The sequence below is a fragment of the Penicillium digitatum genome, chromosome 1 (assembly GCF_016767815.1).
Source record: "Penicillium digitatum chromosome 1, complete sequence".
In the NCBI taxonomy this organism is placed as follows: Eukaryota; Fungi; Ascomycota; class Eurotiomycetes; order Eurotiales; family Aspergillaceae; genus Penicillium; species Penicillium digitatum.
In genome coordinates, this window is record NC_089384.1 from 2,428,609 (window position 1) to 2,445,756 (window position 17,148).

Sequence of the window (17,148 nt, forward strand, 5' to 3'; positions counted from 1 at the left end):
ATAAAAGGTGCAATCGAAGGAAGAGCACTCGTGAAGATAATTAATAGGGGCGGGAAAATGGAAGAACTTTGTTAGAACACGCTGAAGGAGATCATGCAGCGGAGGTGGGCAGCACTGCGCTCTCTTTCGCGAGATCATGGGACACTGTTGGTTCTGGTGCCAACACCGACTCAGTAGCAGGTGGCTGAGCTGACTCCTTCCGTTCAACGACAGGCACAGCCGTAGACATCTCGGGACTGTGCGGCTCTTCGGGGATTGATGGAGGAAAGCCAGCACCAGGCAAGGGAGATACAGGCGAACGCAGATGCTCTTCTTGGGGCTGCTCATTTGGATGTTCAACTGAAGCAGGGTTGCCATTTATTGACTCCGTGGCAATGGGAGGAAGAGGCTGGTTGGCGAGGGAAGGGTCGGTCTCCGATCGTGTAGGGCTCAGTGTGTGCTCACGGTCATCCCTAACACCGTCCCGAACCTGAGCTACCTTAGCCTTGAACTTTCCAAACAAACTCTTCTTCTCGGGATCTGATCCTATAGAGGAAGAGCCTTGAACACCAGCATCCAAGCTCAGTGGGTGGCTGGAGAGATCCGTGTTTTGATAGTGACCACTGCCGAATGAACTGGTGCTTTGACCGGCTCGGGGATTCGTCGCAACTAGGGGCGGAGACGCGAAACCTAGGCCAAGTTGCTCACTGGTACGCTTGGACGATAGATGAAACAGCCAACTACGGCGATTTTCATGGCGAGAGACGTCTTCAGGCTGATCCATATCAGACTGATCAGTGAACGATGAACGCGAGTTTATGGAGGGCGTGCGTGACTTGTGAGGTCGGAGAGAGTGGTCAGTGTGAGGTTGCCAAGTACCCTCTACAAGAGCTGGGTTGGAATCAAAAGGGCTCTCTTGGCTGCCTAGTGTGGCAGCAGTTGGCGGTCTCGGAGTGGTGTCACCAACAGCAGCTTCCATAGACCGGTTTTCATATTTAGGTTCAAGATCCACACTGGGATCTACGCTCGGAGCATGGAGTGAGTTAGCCGAGCTTTGCGCGCTCAAGCTTGCACTCCCGGGAATGCGCTTCTTCTTCAAGCGATTCGGCTGCCGGGGTTCTCTCAATTCACCATCGGGTGGCGGTGACTTTGTGAAGAAATTTGAAAGTTTGCGCTCACGGCTCGGGGTCACGACCTGTGGAGGTGAAGCGGCCGGGGTGGAGGGGACCGCCGTGTTGGAGCTCTCATGCGGCCTGGTAGTTTCGCTATTGCTCAGACGTCCAGCAGTTGCGGGAGGCAATGGGCCATGGGTTGAGGTGTGCACATAAACGTTGCCTGGAGTCAATGAGGCAGTTGATCGACTAGGGGTCCGCTGCTCAGGAGTTTGCTCAGGAATTTGCTCAGGAAGTTGCTCAGGACGCTGTTCGGAAGTCTGTTTAGAGACTGGCTGAGGAACTGGATGAGAGATCGACTCAGGGATCGGCTGAGGCTGCTCGGGCTCTTCTCGCACCGAGGGTGTCCGACTAGTCGACCGAGAACCGTGATTGGAAACAGAGAGGCCGGGGGTATTGTTCGAGCCAGTGTCATTGGCTCTTGTGTAACGGGCAGAGGTCAATATGGGGCCCATCTTTGAGGGCAGAGTGTTGCTTCGATGGACACCGACACCGCCACCGCTACTACCACCTCCAGTGATTGAGGTGGGAGTTGCGGGACTTTGAGCGTTGCTAGAATGACGTGAGTTGCGGGATGAAACGGAGACATTTCGTCGGATCCCGTCCAACTTGCGATGGCTTTCCGTGTTCGCACTAGCGTTGGATACCGATCTTCGAACGGTCGGGTGAGTTGCGGGTCGTGGAATCCCTGCCTCCACTTCCTTCATTGTCTGCTCATCGGCAGCCGTGCCACTCATTCCGAACAGGAAGTGATCCTGATTCTCGATCAAGAAAATCAACACATCCTGACTCAATTTGTATTCCTCGGGCGACATATCGTGCTGGGGATGGGACAGCATGCCTGGTTGGAAAATCGCGGACAGGTTAGCCGACGGCATGCGATTCTGATCGGACTTTGAGGCGAAAACCGCGAGAAGATCGAGGATGTAGAGGAGCAGTTGCTTGTTCAATGGGGGCAGCTCGATGATAAGGTTCTGGTATGTCTCGACAGCCTTTGCATGGTCGAACTTGTCGGCATCAGATGTGTCCTTGCCTTCTAGAACCTGTCGCTGGTAGATACGCAGGGGTTCACGGAAGCGCTCGTAAAACTCTAGTGGCACAATGGGTTCGGGAAGCTGGTTCAGGTATCGGCGAAGCACGTTTGCTGCATCATGGACGGTGTATCCTGACCAGTCGAGTCCTTTGCCATATCGCTCGGGAGAATCGAAGACCTCCTGAAGGTCCTTAATACGCTTAGCTGATCCGTTAAGACGAAAAATGCCCTCCACATCCGTTGCTTTGGGGAAAAAAAAGTCAGTGATACCTCATCGAGTATAGCAACGTAAATGCTAACCTTTTTCCTTCAGGAACACTCCACACTTTGCCACGACAATTGGCACGTAACCATAAATGAAGCTCTCGCCGTGGTCGTTGGTCAAGGAGATTGCCACATTAGCATACTTGATACTAACATTGAGCGCAATCCCGAAGATGCCGCGGGGGGCCTCTTCTGCAATAAACGGGTCAGCATACCAGTTTGAGAAATAATCAAACTCCCAAAACAAATTCAATCGAGGACCGAGCAAAATCCCCAGCTCCGACAGAGTAAATAGCAACTTTCTCCTGTGCGACGAGGGGAGTATATCCGAAGTCTTCGGGGGGGTGTTGCGAACCGCCGTGAGCTGGAGCGCCTCGGGGAATGTTTACAGGGTCGCATCTTCTAATACCGGATTCACCAAAAACAGCGTACCTTTCAATTCTTCTTTTCTGGTGCTTCGTTTGAACTGCTTCCACCATGAGGCTAAATCTCGCTTCGAAGGCGGGGAATTGGCGCCGACCGGATCGGGTGAGGTGGGGAGAGGGTGGACGGGGTCAGCACCCGGGTGCGACTTGCCGACCGTCACCATGGCGAGTCCGGAGGGCGACTCGAGATGGAATCGAAGCTGCTGGAAATCGAAGAAGCGCAAGAAAGTGGGTGTGTCGATCGAGGGATTCGGGAAAGTTGAAGGGGCCCTGCGTCACCGCCCTCGTGTGTGAAATCCTGGGGCTGGGCCTAAACTAGCACAGGCACGTTTCCGAGGCGAAGAAGAGCAAAGAAGAGATTCGAGAACAAGAGAGGGTGAACAAAATGGTTGAGAAGAAAAGGGGAGGGCTTGCGTAAGACTGATGGATAAAGGGATGCGAAAGGGCTAAGAGGTCAGGGTTTCGAAAGGGTCAATGAGCCGGGGGCACGAGCCAAGAGCGGAACGCATATGTCGGAGATTATTGCCTGTGTCTTTTGATCACCTGGGTATGATTTAGGGGAAGTCTCTTTCTTTTTTGAGAACGGGCGACTATGAATAGCACAATTTTAAGACCCAAGGTTCCCGGGACCAGTAAAAGATGGGTCAGGGTCGGCCTGTCATGTAGATTAAATTGGATCAATGTACGGAGTACGGAGTACGGAGTACAGGTACACCATGCTAGGGGGGTTTGGATTTGGATATCTCATTTGCTACATAGAACGACCCATGTATGGATTACAACATCGCAGTCAAACTAAAAGATATTGGGAGTTTCCTTAAAATTAAGCAAAACCCGAAGAAGAGCCCCCGCTTGGGAGTACGTAGTCTGGAACCAACGGGTCCTGGATTATCTGGAAGGTGTCTGGACCCTTTTAGAGGCCTTTGTTTTTTTTGGATATCAATGTCTTGTTTCTGGTTGACTATCTTCCGGACCAGGTACCGATTTTCTTCTTTTTTCTGGTTCCTCAACTCGCTTGGCTTCGGGGTTAACATGTTGACCAATGAGATTGGCGAAGTAAACCCATTCCGAGGTTATCTGCTTTGGAGCATGTCCACTACCACTCGGTGCATTGCGGGAATAAATGTCATCGGCATAGGTTCTATCGTCTTCCGAAAGGCCAAAAGCATCACATTTACCTTTGAATCTTTGGCGATTTTTCCATACTCTTGAGAGATCATGCTAGTGTGCATATACTGCATGCAGCTTTCGACATCTTTTGCGTCATCTAGATCGCCGAAAAGTGTAAATAACACTAGTAAGCCAAAAGTTCCTCACGTATGGAATGTAACTTTCTATCCACGGGTACAAAGGCCGTTTGACTACATGTAGAAAAAGTCACTGAGGTGGGATCGGCTGTTCATAGCGTCATGAAGTGAGGTTGAAGAAATATTGGTGACGTTGTGATATCACGTGCATCGGATTTTTCGGCTTTGGTGGGTTTCTCCGATCGGATAAACCTCCTACGGAACAGTCCCAGAGTGCTTCGTAGGTAACTAACTAGTTAACTAGAGCTGATAGTTAAAGCATCATTATGATACTCCTATCTATCGGAAGCTGTTCAGATGATTTACCTATCGAAATCGATTTATCTCTGCTCTATTGTTTATGTGAACTGAAAATTTTGAACTGAAGATCCTACTAGCTATACAACTAACAGAAGATGAGATGGTGATTAAGTTGTGGCCTGTTAGTTAAGGCATGATGTTTGAGTCGTGTGGGCTAATATTTCTCCGGTACCCGAGAAGCTCAGAACCATCGGAGCTGGCAGCTGGGAGAACACTTGTGGAAAGCATCTTACCATCGAAACATCTTGATTTTATTCATCTATCCCAATGGAAGGGTTAGTAACTTATTTACCCTCTCCTTGCTTTCCTGCTCTTTTTCCTATCCCAATGTTCCTCATGAACATTCTCCGAGCAAACCGCTAATACCCAAGTCACAGACTTAACGCATCGGAACAGCGCGAGTTCGCCTCCCGCATGGAGCGCAAGCAGATGAAGGAGTTCATGACCGTATGTACCTCTTGTTTTCTCCATTGAAGATTCGACGTAGCGCTTATCGCCCTCCCCATGATCCCGTGTCCTTGACCGTCAACAATCTTTCTTCTTCCATGCTCAAGATCTAACATTGTCTCTTTCAGATGTACTCCAAGATGGTCCAGCGCTGCTTCGATGACTGTGTCAACGACTTCACCACCAAGTCTCTCATCAACCGCGAAGAGACTTGCATCATGCGCTGTGTTGACAAGAACCTCAAGAGCTCCGCCCGGTTGAACGAGCGCTTCCAGGAGCAGAATGCCGCCATGATGCAGAGTGGCTCTATGGGAGGCAACTAAAAATCTATTTTGATACGAAGAACCCCATTGTCGACGACCATTTTCGGTTTTGGCAACATGCATTCGATGAATTGGGTGATTGGCGAGGCGGTTCCATCGACCCCTTTGTCCCCGACCCGACAGTGGCTTCACATCGAGATTTAGAGGGATGACAGCGTGGTCGATGACCAATTGGCGAGGAAGCAGACAGGGTCGGCTCCTTTCCGTGTACCATAGTGACTAGCACGGGAGATATCTACCTCTCCTCTCCCGGGGCTCAAAATACAAAAGATGTGACCGAATCAAGGAAATGAGATGTGACGATGTATTTTGAACGGGTTCACAGACAATAGCCTAACTTGGCTTATCTTTCTCATCTCAAACTCGATGTTCATCTCTTGCTGTGATCAAGCAACTTCGAGGTCGGGAACCCCGAGGGCGGATTCACTTTCCTTTTTGGGAAGGGGAGGCTTTGGGCGTACAAGCTCGGAATTAAAGTCTGACGGAAATTTGCTGCCGTTGTTGTTCTAGTCAATTTGCTTCCGATTCCACACTATACCTCCCAATGGTCAGTGCGGCGAGTTACCGGATGGTGGATGTGATGACAATGCAAAATTTTCAGCCGCCCGAGGGCATTCTTATCTTTTTAGGATGTCGTACGGAGTACTTCAACATGAATCAATGAATCAATACAAAAGCAAAACATAAAAGCAAAGTGGGAACAACCCCTAGATGACTAGATGACTAGCAGTTAATAGTCACCCAACCCAAGTCCCCAGAGTGTAATACCGCCTAAATGACGAGAATAACAGGCCGGGTCAAACATAGGGTTTTACAGAAAATCCAAGATCAACCCAACGATAGTTGAGATAATGAAGCATCCTAAATAAATAAAATAGAAAGAAAAAAAAGGATAGACCGTATCCTCGCCACGCTCTACCTAATCCGCGGCCTCGGACCCGGTTCGGGTGCCCTACCTGATCTGGTGCCCTATGCTCCCCGTAGCTGAGATGGAGATATACGGCAGGCAGAACTACCCGTAGACGGTGAGGCACAAACAACCAATGAAATAACAAACGAAGGAGGGCGGCGAACAACCCATGAAACTTCGAAAAGAGTAAAATCTTGCAAACCAATTCAACCCTGAGATCCCGCGACTTGTGAGGTTTTCCGAGGTCGGCGAGATGCTGTTAATATGCCGTTTTTGACTCAACGTTCATCTCATGATTGGAATATGGGACATGGATAGTAGAACTAGGCAAATTATGAAGTAAATTACGCTTACATTGTGTACCTAGGCATATAAGGTAGGATGTATACCCTTGTGGGATTTCCCCGCGGAACTCGGGAGCATTCCCGATCACGCATATTTCTATTTGAACGGGAATGGCTTATCTTACTGAATTTCTCCAAGTGGGGACAATTGGGAATCATATGAGGGGACTTGTAAGCTGTCCAGATCTCCAACTCTGAATGTGATGCTATCTTTCCCCTCATACCGGATCCACCCCCCACCCTTCAAAAGCCCGTCATTTTCCCCTTCTCTTCTTCCTCTGCCATCGTATTCTTGTGAGTTGAATTTTTTTTATCTTGGCACTTTCCGACTTGGCTAACAGTGTTCGAATTTAGAGATCAACATACTCAATGGCTAGCACAGTAGGAAAGGTAAATATCACCCTTGCAATTTTTCTTCACTTTAAACACAAAAAAACACTGGATAACCTTGCTGACTCGGAAATCTACAGACAATCACTTGCAAGGTAAGGTTGATCCGACCGCCCCGCACATATGACGTCGCCCAGCACAGTTCGCATCTGTGAGTCATGAATAGTACTGAACAATTGGCAGGCTGCCGTCGCCTGGGAAGCCGGTGCGCCTCTGTCTATTGAGGACATCGAAGTCGCTCCCCCCAAGGCTGGTGAGGTGCGCATTAAAATCCATCACACTGGTGTCTGTCATACCGGTAAGCCCCGCCATCAGCCCCGCCCTCTGCACGGGAAAAAAAGGAACAAAAGGCCGAGGAAAGCCCGACCTATCAAGACAATTATTAACATGTCTCAGATGCCTACACTCTTTCCGGCAAGGATCCCGAGGGTGCTTTCCCCGTTGTCCTCGGTCACGAAGGTGCCGGTATTGTCGAGTCCATCGGTGAGGGCGTGACCTCCGTGAAAGTCGGCGACTACGTGATCGCTCTCTAGTACGTTTTCGGCTCCGCTCTCGGTGTGAGCGTCCACTGACAATTGTAGCACCCCGGAATGCCGCGAGTGCAAGTTCTGCAAGTCTGGCAAGACGAATCTCTGTGGCAAGATCCGTGCTACCCAGGGTAAGGGGGTTATGCCTGATGGCACATCCCGCTTCAAGGCCCGTGGCAAGGACCTCTTGCACTTCATGGGTACCTCCACCTTCTCACAGTACACTGTCGTTGCCGATATCTCGGTCGTCGCTGTCACTCCCAAGATCCCCACTGATCGATCCTGTCTGCTCGGCTGCGGTATCACCACTGGTTACGGTGCTGCTGTCGTGACTGCCAAGGTCGAGGAGGGCTCCAACGTCGCTGTCTTCGGTGTCGGCTGTGTTGGTCTGTCAGTTTTGCAGGGTGCGGTCAAGAACAAGGCCGGGAAGATCATTGCTGTTGATGTCAACGATAACAAAGAGGCCTGGGCTCGCAAATTCGGCGCTACCCACTTCGTGAACCCCACCAAGCTCTCCGGTAAGACCATTCAGGAGCACCTGATTGAGATGACTGATGGTGGCTGTGACTACACCTTCGACTGCACTGGTAACGTCGGTGTCATGCGCGCTGCCCTCGAGGCCTGCCACAAGGGCTGGGGGGAGAGTATTGTTATCGGCGTTGCTGCTGCTGGTCAGGAGATCGCCACTCGCCGTAAGTTGGCCCCATTCCTGTCTTGTCCAACAATTGTTCTCTTGGTCTGACCCATATCGCAGCATTCCAACTCGTCACTGGTCGTGTCTGGAAGGGATGTGCCTTCGGTGGCATCAAGGGTCGCACACAACTGCCTGGTCTCGTTGACGATTACCTCAACGGCGAGCTGAAGGTGGACGAGTTTATCACTCACCGCCAGTCGCTGGACGGTATTAACATTGCCTTCGAAACAATGAAGGAGGGTGACTGTGTTCGTTGTGTTGTCGACATGCAATAGATGCAAATCTTTTGACAGCCAAAAAAAAGAACAACTGATGTGAAATATGACTTTAATTATTTCTTGAAATCGATTTTTTTTTTCCAAAGAATACAATCCATGGGGGAGGATGTGTCCTTTGTAGGGCTGAGGTTGTCATCAAGGTCCTCAACCCCGCGCACCTTGAGGGTGAGTACATGTAAACAGTGATATCATCCCAATCCGTTGTCAAAGACAAAACTCCTAGAGCTTTCAAGTGAATACAAACGGTACGATGGTCCAGCTTTGACGCCGTAAATCAAATGAAAGCCCTGGAGCCGATTGCAAGTCACGTCATCATGGCATCAAAAAGGTCTCAGGGCGGCCTGAAGCCCGCGGCTGCTGATTTTTCCCGGTCTTCTTCTTTCTTCTTCTTTTGATGGGTAGATCCCAGACTTCCAAATACGAAATACAGCCTCTTCCCTTCTATCAATCGCCGCGGAAGAGAATCACAGACGCCGCGCAGTCCATGATTCTGCCGGTGAGAGTCGAAAATCTCCACCATGTCTGCACCAACGAGTTGATAAAGACGCCAATCTCGGTTCTACTTCGGAATAATGTCACTACTTGTGATAGGTCGTATATCTCCTGTGTATAGCGTGACATAGCGTTATTATTGTGCCGATGGGTCTTGGAGGGGCTGCCTTCGTTGTCATGCCCCCCCCCCCCCCCCAACTCAGTTCGCCGCGGCGATGCCCGCGGCGACATCTAGGAAGGGGGTATATAGGCCACGATGAATCATGGTGTATGGGATCAACTGGATTCAAATCTCCTTTGCCATTCAGTCGATCACTTTCTACTCTACTTCTCTCCTCCGCACTCTAGACCTCTCCAACCCACAATGTCATCTTCCAAAGTGACCGACCCAAACCCGGTCCCTCTACCAGCCCCCTTCTCCACAATCCCCCGAACCCCCCTCCTGTTAGGCCCCTCACCAATCCAACCCCTCCCCCGCATCACCGCCGATCTCGCCAAAAACAACCCCCACCCACTCGTAACCATCTACGCCAAACGCGATGATCTAAACTCCGCCTACGCCTATGGCGGCAACAAAACCCGCAAACTCGAGTACCTCCTCGCTGACGCCCAAGCGCAGGGATGCACGACCCTCGTCTCCATCGGCGGCGTGCAAAGCAACCACACGCGCCAAGTCGCAGCCGTCGCCGCGCGTTCCGGACTGAAAGCCCGTCTCGTGCAGGAGCACTGGGTCGACTGGACTGATCCCGGCTACGAGAGCACGGGCAATATTCAGCTGTCACGACTGATGGGCGCGGATGTGCGACTCGATCCGTCTGGGTTCGGCATCGAGCACAAGAACACCGCGCAAGCGGTTGTTGAGGAGGCGAAGGCCGATGGGGAAAAGCCTTACTACATCCCTGCTGGTGCATCGGATCACCCGCTTGGTGGACTTGGGTTTGCGCGGTGGGCGTTTGAGGTCCGGCAGCAGGAGGTAGAGATGGGGGTTTTCTTTGATACGGTTCTTGTTTGTGCTGTGACTGGGTCGACCTTTGCGGGTATGATCGCTGGGTTTAAGTTGTTGGAGAGGTTGTATCCTGAGGACGCGAAGAGGAAGGTTATTGGGATTGATGCTTCTGCAACGGTTGAGGCAACCAAAGCGCAGGTTTTGCGCATTGCAAAGAACACGGCTGCGAAGATTGGGCTTAGTGAGGATGACATTACCGAGCAAGATGTTATTCTTGATGAGCGATACCATGCCGGTACGTATGGTATTCCTGATCGTCAGACTTGGGATGCGATTGAATATGCGGCGAAGACGGAGGCGTTTATCACGGACCCAGTCTATGAAGGGAAGAGCTTTGCGGGTATGATGGATATGATTCGTCGTGGGGAGATACAAGGTGGAAACATCTTGTATGCGCACCTTGGTGGGCAGTTGGCTCTGAATGCTTACTCCGAGCTAGGTCGGACCAATGAATAGATGTATGAGTGTGTTTAGAGAATGAGAATACCCTAACAAAAATCTACTGCTTTACGAATAGAATGTATGTGTGTAGCAATTTAGGCGTGTATTAGTAAACGAGTGACTGTAGTTGGCGCGTAAAGATGATCAAACTAGGGGAAGCATGGGCAATGTCATCTAGAACAGCTTGTGCTCAAGAGTCATCTCCGACTCAGGTTGGAGGCCGACGCAGGCACGGAAGATGTTGATAAGAGCGGAGCGCTGCTTGCCCAGGGCGTTGACGACTGGGGTGCCCGGAGGGGTCAGGGGAGCCTTGAGCATGTAGCTAAGAATGCTCAGAACGCTGTGGAAGCCCTTGTATTCGTCACCGTCGCTGTCAGACTGCCAGCTGATACGGGTCATCATCTCGGCAAGTACAACCAGGTCGATGATCAGGGGTGAGGCCAGAAGCGAGTCCTCACAGATATTGAACAAGCTGATGGTCTGGTGACCACCCATGAAGATCTCGGCGTAGTACTCATCAAGAGCACGCTTGTTGTCACCAACAGCAGGCATGTACTTGATGACGACAGTGTGGTCGGGGTGCTCATCCTTTTCATAAAGAATGTGGTTGGCAGCGACCATGTCGTCCACAACGTTGGACTTGGAGATCTCCTTAGAGCGGAACTGCTTCTGGGAGCTCAGGTTCTTGCCGTCGTTGTTGCCCAGGTGGTTGTAGCTGGCAATCGAGGTGAGCTTGATACCGGCATTGATCAGGAAGTCAACGAGAGCCGACTTCATCTTAGTCTGGCCGGACTTGAAGTCATCACCGCCAATGAAAGCACGACGCTGCTCAGCCAACTGAAGGGCGCCGGGGACAAAGGTGTTCTGTGGCGAGCCGTTAATGAACGGGGTGTCCTCGAGGATAGCGGCCACAGCGAACACGGTGGAAGGAGCAACCTCCAGGTGACCGGCCTTGATCGAGTTGACCAGGTTCTCAGCAGTGTCGTTGACACCAGGGATGATGTCCGCGTACCGCTCAGTGTTGGCAGTCCACATGATAATCACCTTGTCCAAGCCGTTCTGAGCCTTGAAGTCGCGAATATCCTTCTGAATATGCTCGACGTGGGCCCAGCAAGCTTTGTCGCCCTTGATGACATTATCGGCACGGTCCTCCTGGTTGGCAGCGATAAAGTCAGGGTAGTAGATGCTAGGCAGCGGCTTCATCTCGGCCATTTCCTTACGGACCTGGTTCTTGAGGGTGGGCTCCAGCACTTGAGCACGGTCCATGGACTCGGCGAGGTTCAGGCTGCTGATATCCCAACCGCCAATGATCAGATCGTTAGGGTGGACCATGGGGAGCAGATCGTGGAAGGGGATGTTGATATCCTCGCCGGTCTTAGAATCAGAGCCCAACTTGACAGTGGAGCTCATGACGATAGAACCGTAGTAGTTGGAGGTCTGCTGGCCATCGCGGGTCTCCCAGGAGAGCTTACGACGGTTGGCCAAAATACCAGCAGTCACGGTGGAACCGTTGTTTCCACCCCAACCGACTAGCATCATACCGACCTTGCCAACCTTGCGATTGACCTTGAAATTGTAGTTGGTGGTCTTGGGAGTAGCAACCAGCTTGTTGTCCGCGGTGCGGGTGATCTCAGTAGTCTGATAGGCGTACTTCGACTTGATTTCGTCATCGGTATAGACGACATTGGGAGACTGGACAGTAAACAAGGAAGATTCTTGGCGAACTGACCCGTTCAGCGCGCCATTGGCAGCATCCAAGCTAGCGTGAGGAGCCATTGCGTTCACAGCGGGATGAATAGGCGAATGAATGGTAGTGTGTGATAGCGTAGCTTTAACGGACAAAGGGTGCGCAGTCCGATACTCCTCCACGGTTGGATGAGCGTCGGCCGTTGAACGGGTGGTGCCGCCTGGGGAGGAGTTAGCAATTGGAGTTCATGGTTGCCTCCTTCTAGTAGGGAAACTCACGAGTTAAGACTTGTCGCGAAAATGGTGGCGGTTATCTGTGACCACTGTCTCAACGAGAAGTGATCTGACCTGCTGGCAAGGTTTGTAGCCTAAAATAAAATGGATGAGAATGATGATTTTGGTGAAGAAGAGAGGAGGCAGGAGGGCGACTTTATGTCTCTCCGCCTGTCTCCGTCATCCACCGGTCTCCAGTCCCCCGGCTTCCCCCCCTTTTTTTCCGATTTTCCCTCTTTAACTTCGAGCTATTTCCAAGTTGTTGGTATTCCTCTTGCCATTGGTTCAGAAGTTGTAACATCTCACCGTCGATTCTCAATGTTCGAGCCGAGACTGCAGTGACAGGTCTGTCTCTTCGGTGTTCCTGCATAGTGTAGCACAACTCCTGTGTAGTCCATGGAATACTCCATACGAACCGTTTCTAACCTCCTCAGATCCACAGTCAACACAGGATCACTTTGCACATCCAATTCACAAATCTCCAGTTTTTTTTTCTTGTGTCAATTACCGGGGCTCCACTTCCGCGGCTTCCACGGGGGTTTCCGGTGTCTGGCCATCCGTGCTTTCCTTGTTGAATACGAACTCCGGGTGATTTATCCCGGGTTCAGAGCTCTGTGTTTTGTATAGTTGTTAGTCCAACATGAGTAACTCATTTCAGTTGCAATTGTAATTGGCCATATAGAGTAGTCGTGGAGTATGCCTCAGACCACGAGCCCTCGGTTGAACTGTGCTGTACATCTGTACATCTGCACATCGGAGGGGCCAAATGTGGCGGTCAGCCCACATTTTCACGTCAACGTATGGCGGACTGGGATTCTGGTCTATTTTTTAATTTGTTAACTGGTGTTCTTTATTGCGTTGGGGAAAGGGAAGAAAAAGGGATTTTACACAGTGCAGAGTACAAATCTTGGAAGTACAAACATGCTGATATTCGAAAGACCGTGGGCCCCGATGAATAACCTCCACGTATAACCACTTCAACTTACCACTCAAGGCACTATCTAATATTTTCCATTCAACTACTGTGAGACTGTATATTAAAATGCTATCAGCTCCACAGCGGCAATGTCTTTGCAATTTCAACTCCCCAGTCCACCTACGCTACGACCTCTATTAATACTGCCATTCAAGCTTATTTCGCACCAGGCTGTGCCAATATGGCCTTTGGGTCTACGCAGGATGTGAGCCACCCCAAGCCAAAGCTCGGTACTACAGCGGAGAACGCCAGAAGGCCGTCTTCAAAGGCCATAAGCTCAGGCGGGCGCCTCTAATCCCTGATGACTGCTTCTTGGTCCGGGCTTCTCCTATTTCCGGCGATGCCCAGCCTGCTGCAGCTTCTATCGAGTCATTCCACCTTGAGTCTTGTGGAACCTAGGGCCTCAAAATGAAGGAGCTCAAAGAAAGACTTAGCTGGATCTTCAGAAGAATACCGATGCATTGTTCTGCTCTTTTGCATCAATCGGCTGGTCAAAACTACCCCCAGAATATGCTTGCGAGTCAATACCCAGGATGGATTGTGAGGGGCGATGTAGCTGTCCCCAGGTCGTCACCGGAGGAGGTCGATGATGACAAGACTGCCAACTCTCAGGAGGTACTCCAGCAGCGAGAACGCTCATGACTTTCGTGGAAACTGAGGATGCCGGAGGACTTGTTGAAAGATGTTCCTAACTTTAACTTCTAGGGTCAAACCCTATGGTCCTTGGTATCAGTGCGTCCAGTCGTGTAGCTTCATACGTTTTCTTCCATAATTCGTTTCTTTTGTGTTTTTCAAGTAATGCGGTATTCATTGTCCATAGCATTGCCAGTTCTCGATGACCAAGCATTGCTGCAAGCCCGAGCTCGGTTTTATTATAATCTCAAGTCTTCGGGTCTCCGTTTTTTTTTTGTTCTCCAGAGGACAATCTCCATCGGAGTTGCGACAACTTAACTTCTCGGGCAACCGCTTGGTCACACAAACAGGATCTTACCAACCTGTGGACAGTCCTAACAATTTGGGGGGGGGGGGGGGGGGGGGGGGAACAGAGAAACAACCGGTATGATCGCAAAGTTCAAACAAACAAAGATGAGAAACAACTTCCATCCAATGGCATTGAAGGCGATTGCTATGACCTCGCCAATCAAAACATTCAGTTCCCAATATCTAGACTCGATACCGTTGATGGTGGTATACTGACTGAGTGTTAGGTCCAGATATGTAAACTCAAGCTTGACTGGACTTTTGGCAACAATTTTAATAGGCACATCTGAGATAATACTCCTAGAGAAGCAAGAAGTTGACCGTGAATTTAATTGCCTTTTTTTTTTGGTCTTCGAATCTCTGATATCTGGATAGCGGTGGATAGAGGTGAGCCGGAGTCAGCGGCAAGGCGAACTCCGAACCTTTGGAAACCTTTGGGCTTAGATGATTTATGATCCTTTGGGTGTGGTTACGATAATAATTTTCCACCCATCAAAGATTCTTTCTCAACCAACGAAGCCGCGGCGGACTTCAAACAGGTTGCAGTCGGCAAACCAAGATTTGAGAAGTAGCTGCATGACACATCTTTCTACCATGCAGAACCCTTTTCCGGTACATCTGCATGTTTCCACTCTTTTTCTAGAATGTGCGCAGTTAACTGTTCTAAATTGTATCACCCTAGAACACATAGTCATCAAACCATCCCCGAAAGTAACGATATCGCGACGCTGGGGCACCGGATTAAATCCCCCGCAGTGGGGAACTTCCCCGACGGAAGTGGTGAGGAAAATCAACATCTCCGTCATGCCCGGTGCGAAAAACCCCCAGTGCTGGTAAGTAACGGCCTAGATGATCCGAGTGACTTTTAGACTTGGCATCTGACTTAATTCAGTGATCCATGCCGTGTACTTCATCACAAGTGTAATGATGGTTATCCCCCCTCCAGAACCAGCTCTCCTCTAACCGTCATAGGCGACGGCATTTTGCCACAATGCAGCCGATGTATCCGCACAGGTCGCGAATGCACTCGAGGTCAAAGGGAAACCAAATTCCGACAGGCAAAGGGTCGGATGACGCGTACCAAGTTTCCTAGCAACCAAGTTTGGCTCCAACCACCATCTAGAGGTTAGATTCTGTACCTGATTCCCGTGAGATCTAGTCTGACACCAGGCCCTGTTCTAGTTGACTTTGTGCTCGAAAGTGGAAGCGGTCACGTGGACAACTCGACTCAGGCGGCAACCGGGGTGCTTTCACCTGCCGGGAGTTTGCATAGTCTTGAGTCTAATCCTATGCCGGAAAGGCTGTCTCCCGGGTCCTCATATCCAACCCCTTTGCCGCAATATGGATTCGCAACCCATCAAGTACACACGAATAGTAGTGCTGTTTCGCCAACACTCCCGGTGGGGGGTACACCTGAACGTTCAAATCAGCGGCCATGGCCTTTGAGAGACCCCAAGGAGGCGCGTTTATTGCAGCATTTTGTGGAAAAAGTTGCACCCTTCGTACGTGATGATCTATTGTTCTAAAGAGTCAATAGTGTAATCTGACTGTCTGATATCAAGTTCGATTGCACGGATGGCCAGCGGCATTTTGCCATCCATATCCCTAATCGGGCCCGCCGTTGTGAGACATTATTCAATGCAATACTGGCAATGTCAGCCCGTCATTTGAATCGCACAACAAATTTCGACCCTTTTGAGTCAGACCGCTATTACCAAGCATGTCTAGAAAAGTTGATCCCCGCGCTGGATGACCACGGCGTGACGATGGATGATGATTTGCTGGCTGCGACTGTAATTCTACGCTTGCTGGAAGAGTTTGATGGTGAGCAGGGTCTCTCTTTCCACGTGTGTCAAGAACCCTGCTGACCACGATCCTAGTCCCACTCGCTGGGTCCGATCTTCGAGGCCACTCCTTCGGGACAAAGGCTTTCATACGGTCTCCATCATTGATGACCACAACCCCAAGTCTACGACAGGCCGTCTATTGGAGTGGCCTACGCCAGGAGATTTACAATTCCCTTAGCCTTCACCAAACCCCCGACAATGAGCTCATATCCCTGGACTTGAATTCCCGCTTTAACTCTTTAGGCCCTGATGCAGGCGATTGCGCATGGGCGAATCAAGCAATCACTCACTGTGCCCACGTTTTAGTTTTTTGTTTTGGGGACGGGCCTCGCTCGGCGATTGTGCATGCGGAACTAAAGGCACATAATCAGCAATGGAATGAGAATCGGCCGGACTCTTTCGATCCATATTTTGTGGGTGAGGACGGGGAGGTGGGAACCAAGTTCCCCGACATTCGTTACGGGTGTCCCTGGCATGGTATGTGTATCGGGCGATCTTCCAGGCATTGGAGTAACCAGAAAGCCAATTTAGGGATGTGAACTGAGGCTAATCGCTTGGGACTATAGCAATCGGCAATCAATATATTGATCTTGCGCAGATTCTGCTTTCTGTGCATGACCCAACTCTGCCTACAGTTGGACCTCTGCGCCGGCGTCTGATTCAGGAGGCTGATGTAAGTGTCTGCGTAGATTTTTTTTTTTTTTTTCTTTTTCAATCTACATTGACTACTCGACCTGAGACTGACAGGAGGTTCAGAATCAGGTCCGCAGCGGGGTTTGGAAAGTGTGTGGCGCGTCCTTGTCTAATGCCTCGGTGCCCCCAGCCATGGTTGTCGGCTGCATGGCCATCCATCTCTGTAAGCAGTGGAAACTGGCAATATGTTCAAAGTATACATGAGACTGACCAGGATCACAGGCGGCGATCGCTTCACGGACCCACATGAACAGGGCCATCTGATCCAGGTCCTTATCCAAACCGATAGACTCCATGGCTGGCCAACTCATGCGCTCCAGCGACAGCTTCAGGAGACGTGGGGCATGCGTTGACCCTTGC

At 50.6% G+C, this 17,148-nt stretch overlaps 6 protein-coding genes across 6 annotated transcripts; 4 read left to right on the forward strand and 2 right to left on the reverse strand.

The window, feature by feature from the left end:
- Window positions 1-91: 91 nt before the first annotated feature.
- On the reverse strand, window positions 92-3,037 carry Pdw03_3144 (Rho GTPase activator (Sac7), putative; the record flags this gene model as incomplete). The annotated part of the gene is made up of 3 exons (XM_014676998.1): window positions 92-2,427; window positions 2,485-2,640; window positions 2,881-3,037. 3 exons carry the CDS (start codon window positions 3,035-3,037, stop codon window positions 92-94), a joined length of 2,649 nt encoding a protein of 882 aa, XP_014532484.1.
- Window positions 3,038-4,747: 1,710 nt separating this feature from the next.
- Pdw03_3145 (Mitochondrial import inner membrane translocase subunit tim9) lies at window positions 4,748-5,250 on the forward strand (the record flags this gene model as incomplete). The annotated part of the gene is made up of 3 exons (XM_014676997.1): window positions 4,748-4,755; window positions 4,858-4,927; window positions 5,056-5,250. 3 exons carry the CDS (start codon window positions 4,748-4,750, stop codon window positions 5,248-5,250), a joined length of 273 nt encoding a protein of 90 aa, XP_014532483.1.
- Window positions 5,251-6,494: 1,244 nt separating this feature from the next.
- On the forward strand, window positions 6,495-8,390 carry Pdw03_3146 (Formaldehyde dehydrogenase; the record flags this gene model as incomplete). Its single annotated transcript, XM_014676996.2, has 9 exons — window positions 6,495-6,499; window positions 6,644-6,675; window positions 6,755-6,798; window positions 6,859-6,894; window positions 6,975-6,989; window positions 7,078-7,192; window positions 7,291-7,426; window positions 7,476-8,113; window positions 8,176-8,390. The coding sequence occupies 9 exons, from the start codon at window positions 6,495-6,497 to the stop codon at window positions 8,388-8,390; spliced, it is 1,236 nt and encodes a 411-aa protein (XP_014532482.2).
- Window positions 8,391-9,249: 859 nt separating this feature from the next.
- Window positions 9,250-10,347, forward strand: Pdw03_3147 (1-aminocyclopropane-1-carboxylate deaminase, putative; the record flags this gene model as incomplete). Its single annotated transcript, XM_014676995.1, has 1 exon — window positions 9,250-10,347. The coding sequence occupies one exon, from the start codon at window positions 9,250-9,252 to the stop codon at window positions 10,345-10,347; it is 1,098 nt and encodes a 365-aa protein (XP_014532481.1).
- A 159-nt stretch (window positions 10,348-10,506) lies between these two features.
- Window positions 10,507-12,661, reverse strand: Pdw03_3148 (Myo-inositol-1-phosphate synthase; the record flags this gene model as incomplete). Its single annotated transcript, XM_014676994.2, has 4 exons — window positions 10,507-12,239; window positions 12,298-12,306; window positions 12,534-12,539; window positions 12,598-12,661. 4 exons carry the CDS (start codon window positions 12,659-12,661, stop codon window positions 10,507-10,509), a joined length of 1,812 nt encoding a protein of 603 aa, XP_014532480.2.
- Window positions 12,662-15,052: 2,391 nt separating this feature from the next.
- On the forward strand, window positions 15,053-17,141 carry Pdw03_3149 (Zn(2)-C6 fungal-type DNA-binding domain; the record flags this gene model as incomplete). The annotated part of the gene is made up of 9 exons (XM_066100403.1): window positions 15,053-15,081; window positions 15,141-15,169; window positions 15,221-15,373; window positions 15,431-15,750; window positions 15,811-16,072; window positions 16,129-16,572; window positions 16,662-16,768; window positions 16,852-16,951; window positions 17,011-17,141. 9 exons carry the CDS (start codon window positions 15,053-15,055, stop codon window positions 17,139-17,141), a joined length of 1,575 nt encoding a protein of 524 aa, XP_065955803.1.
- Between the last annotated feature and the right edge of the window lie 7 nt (window positions 17,142-17,148).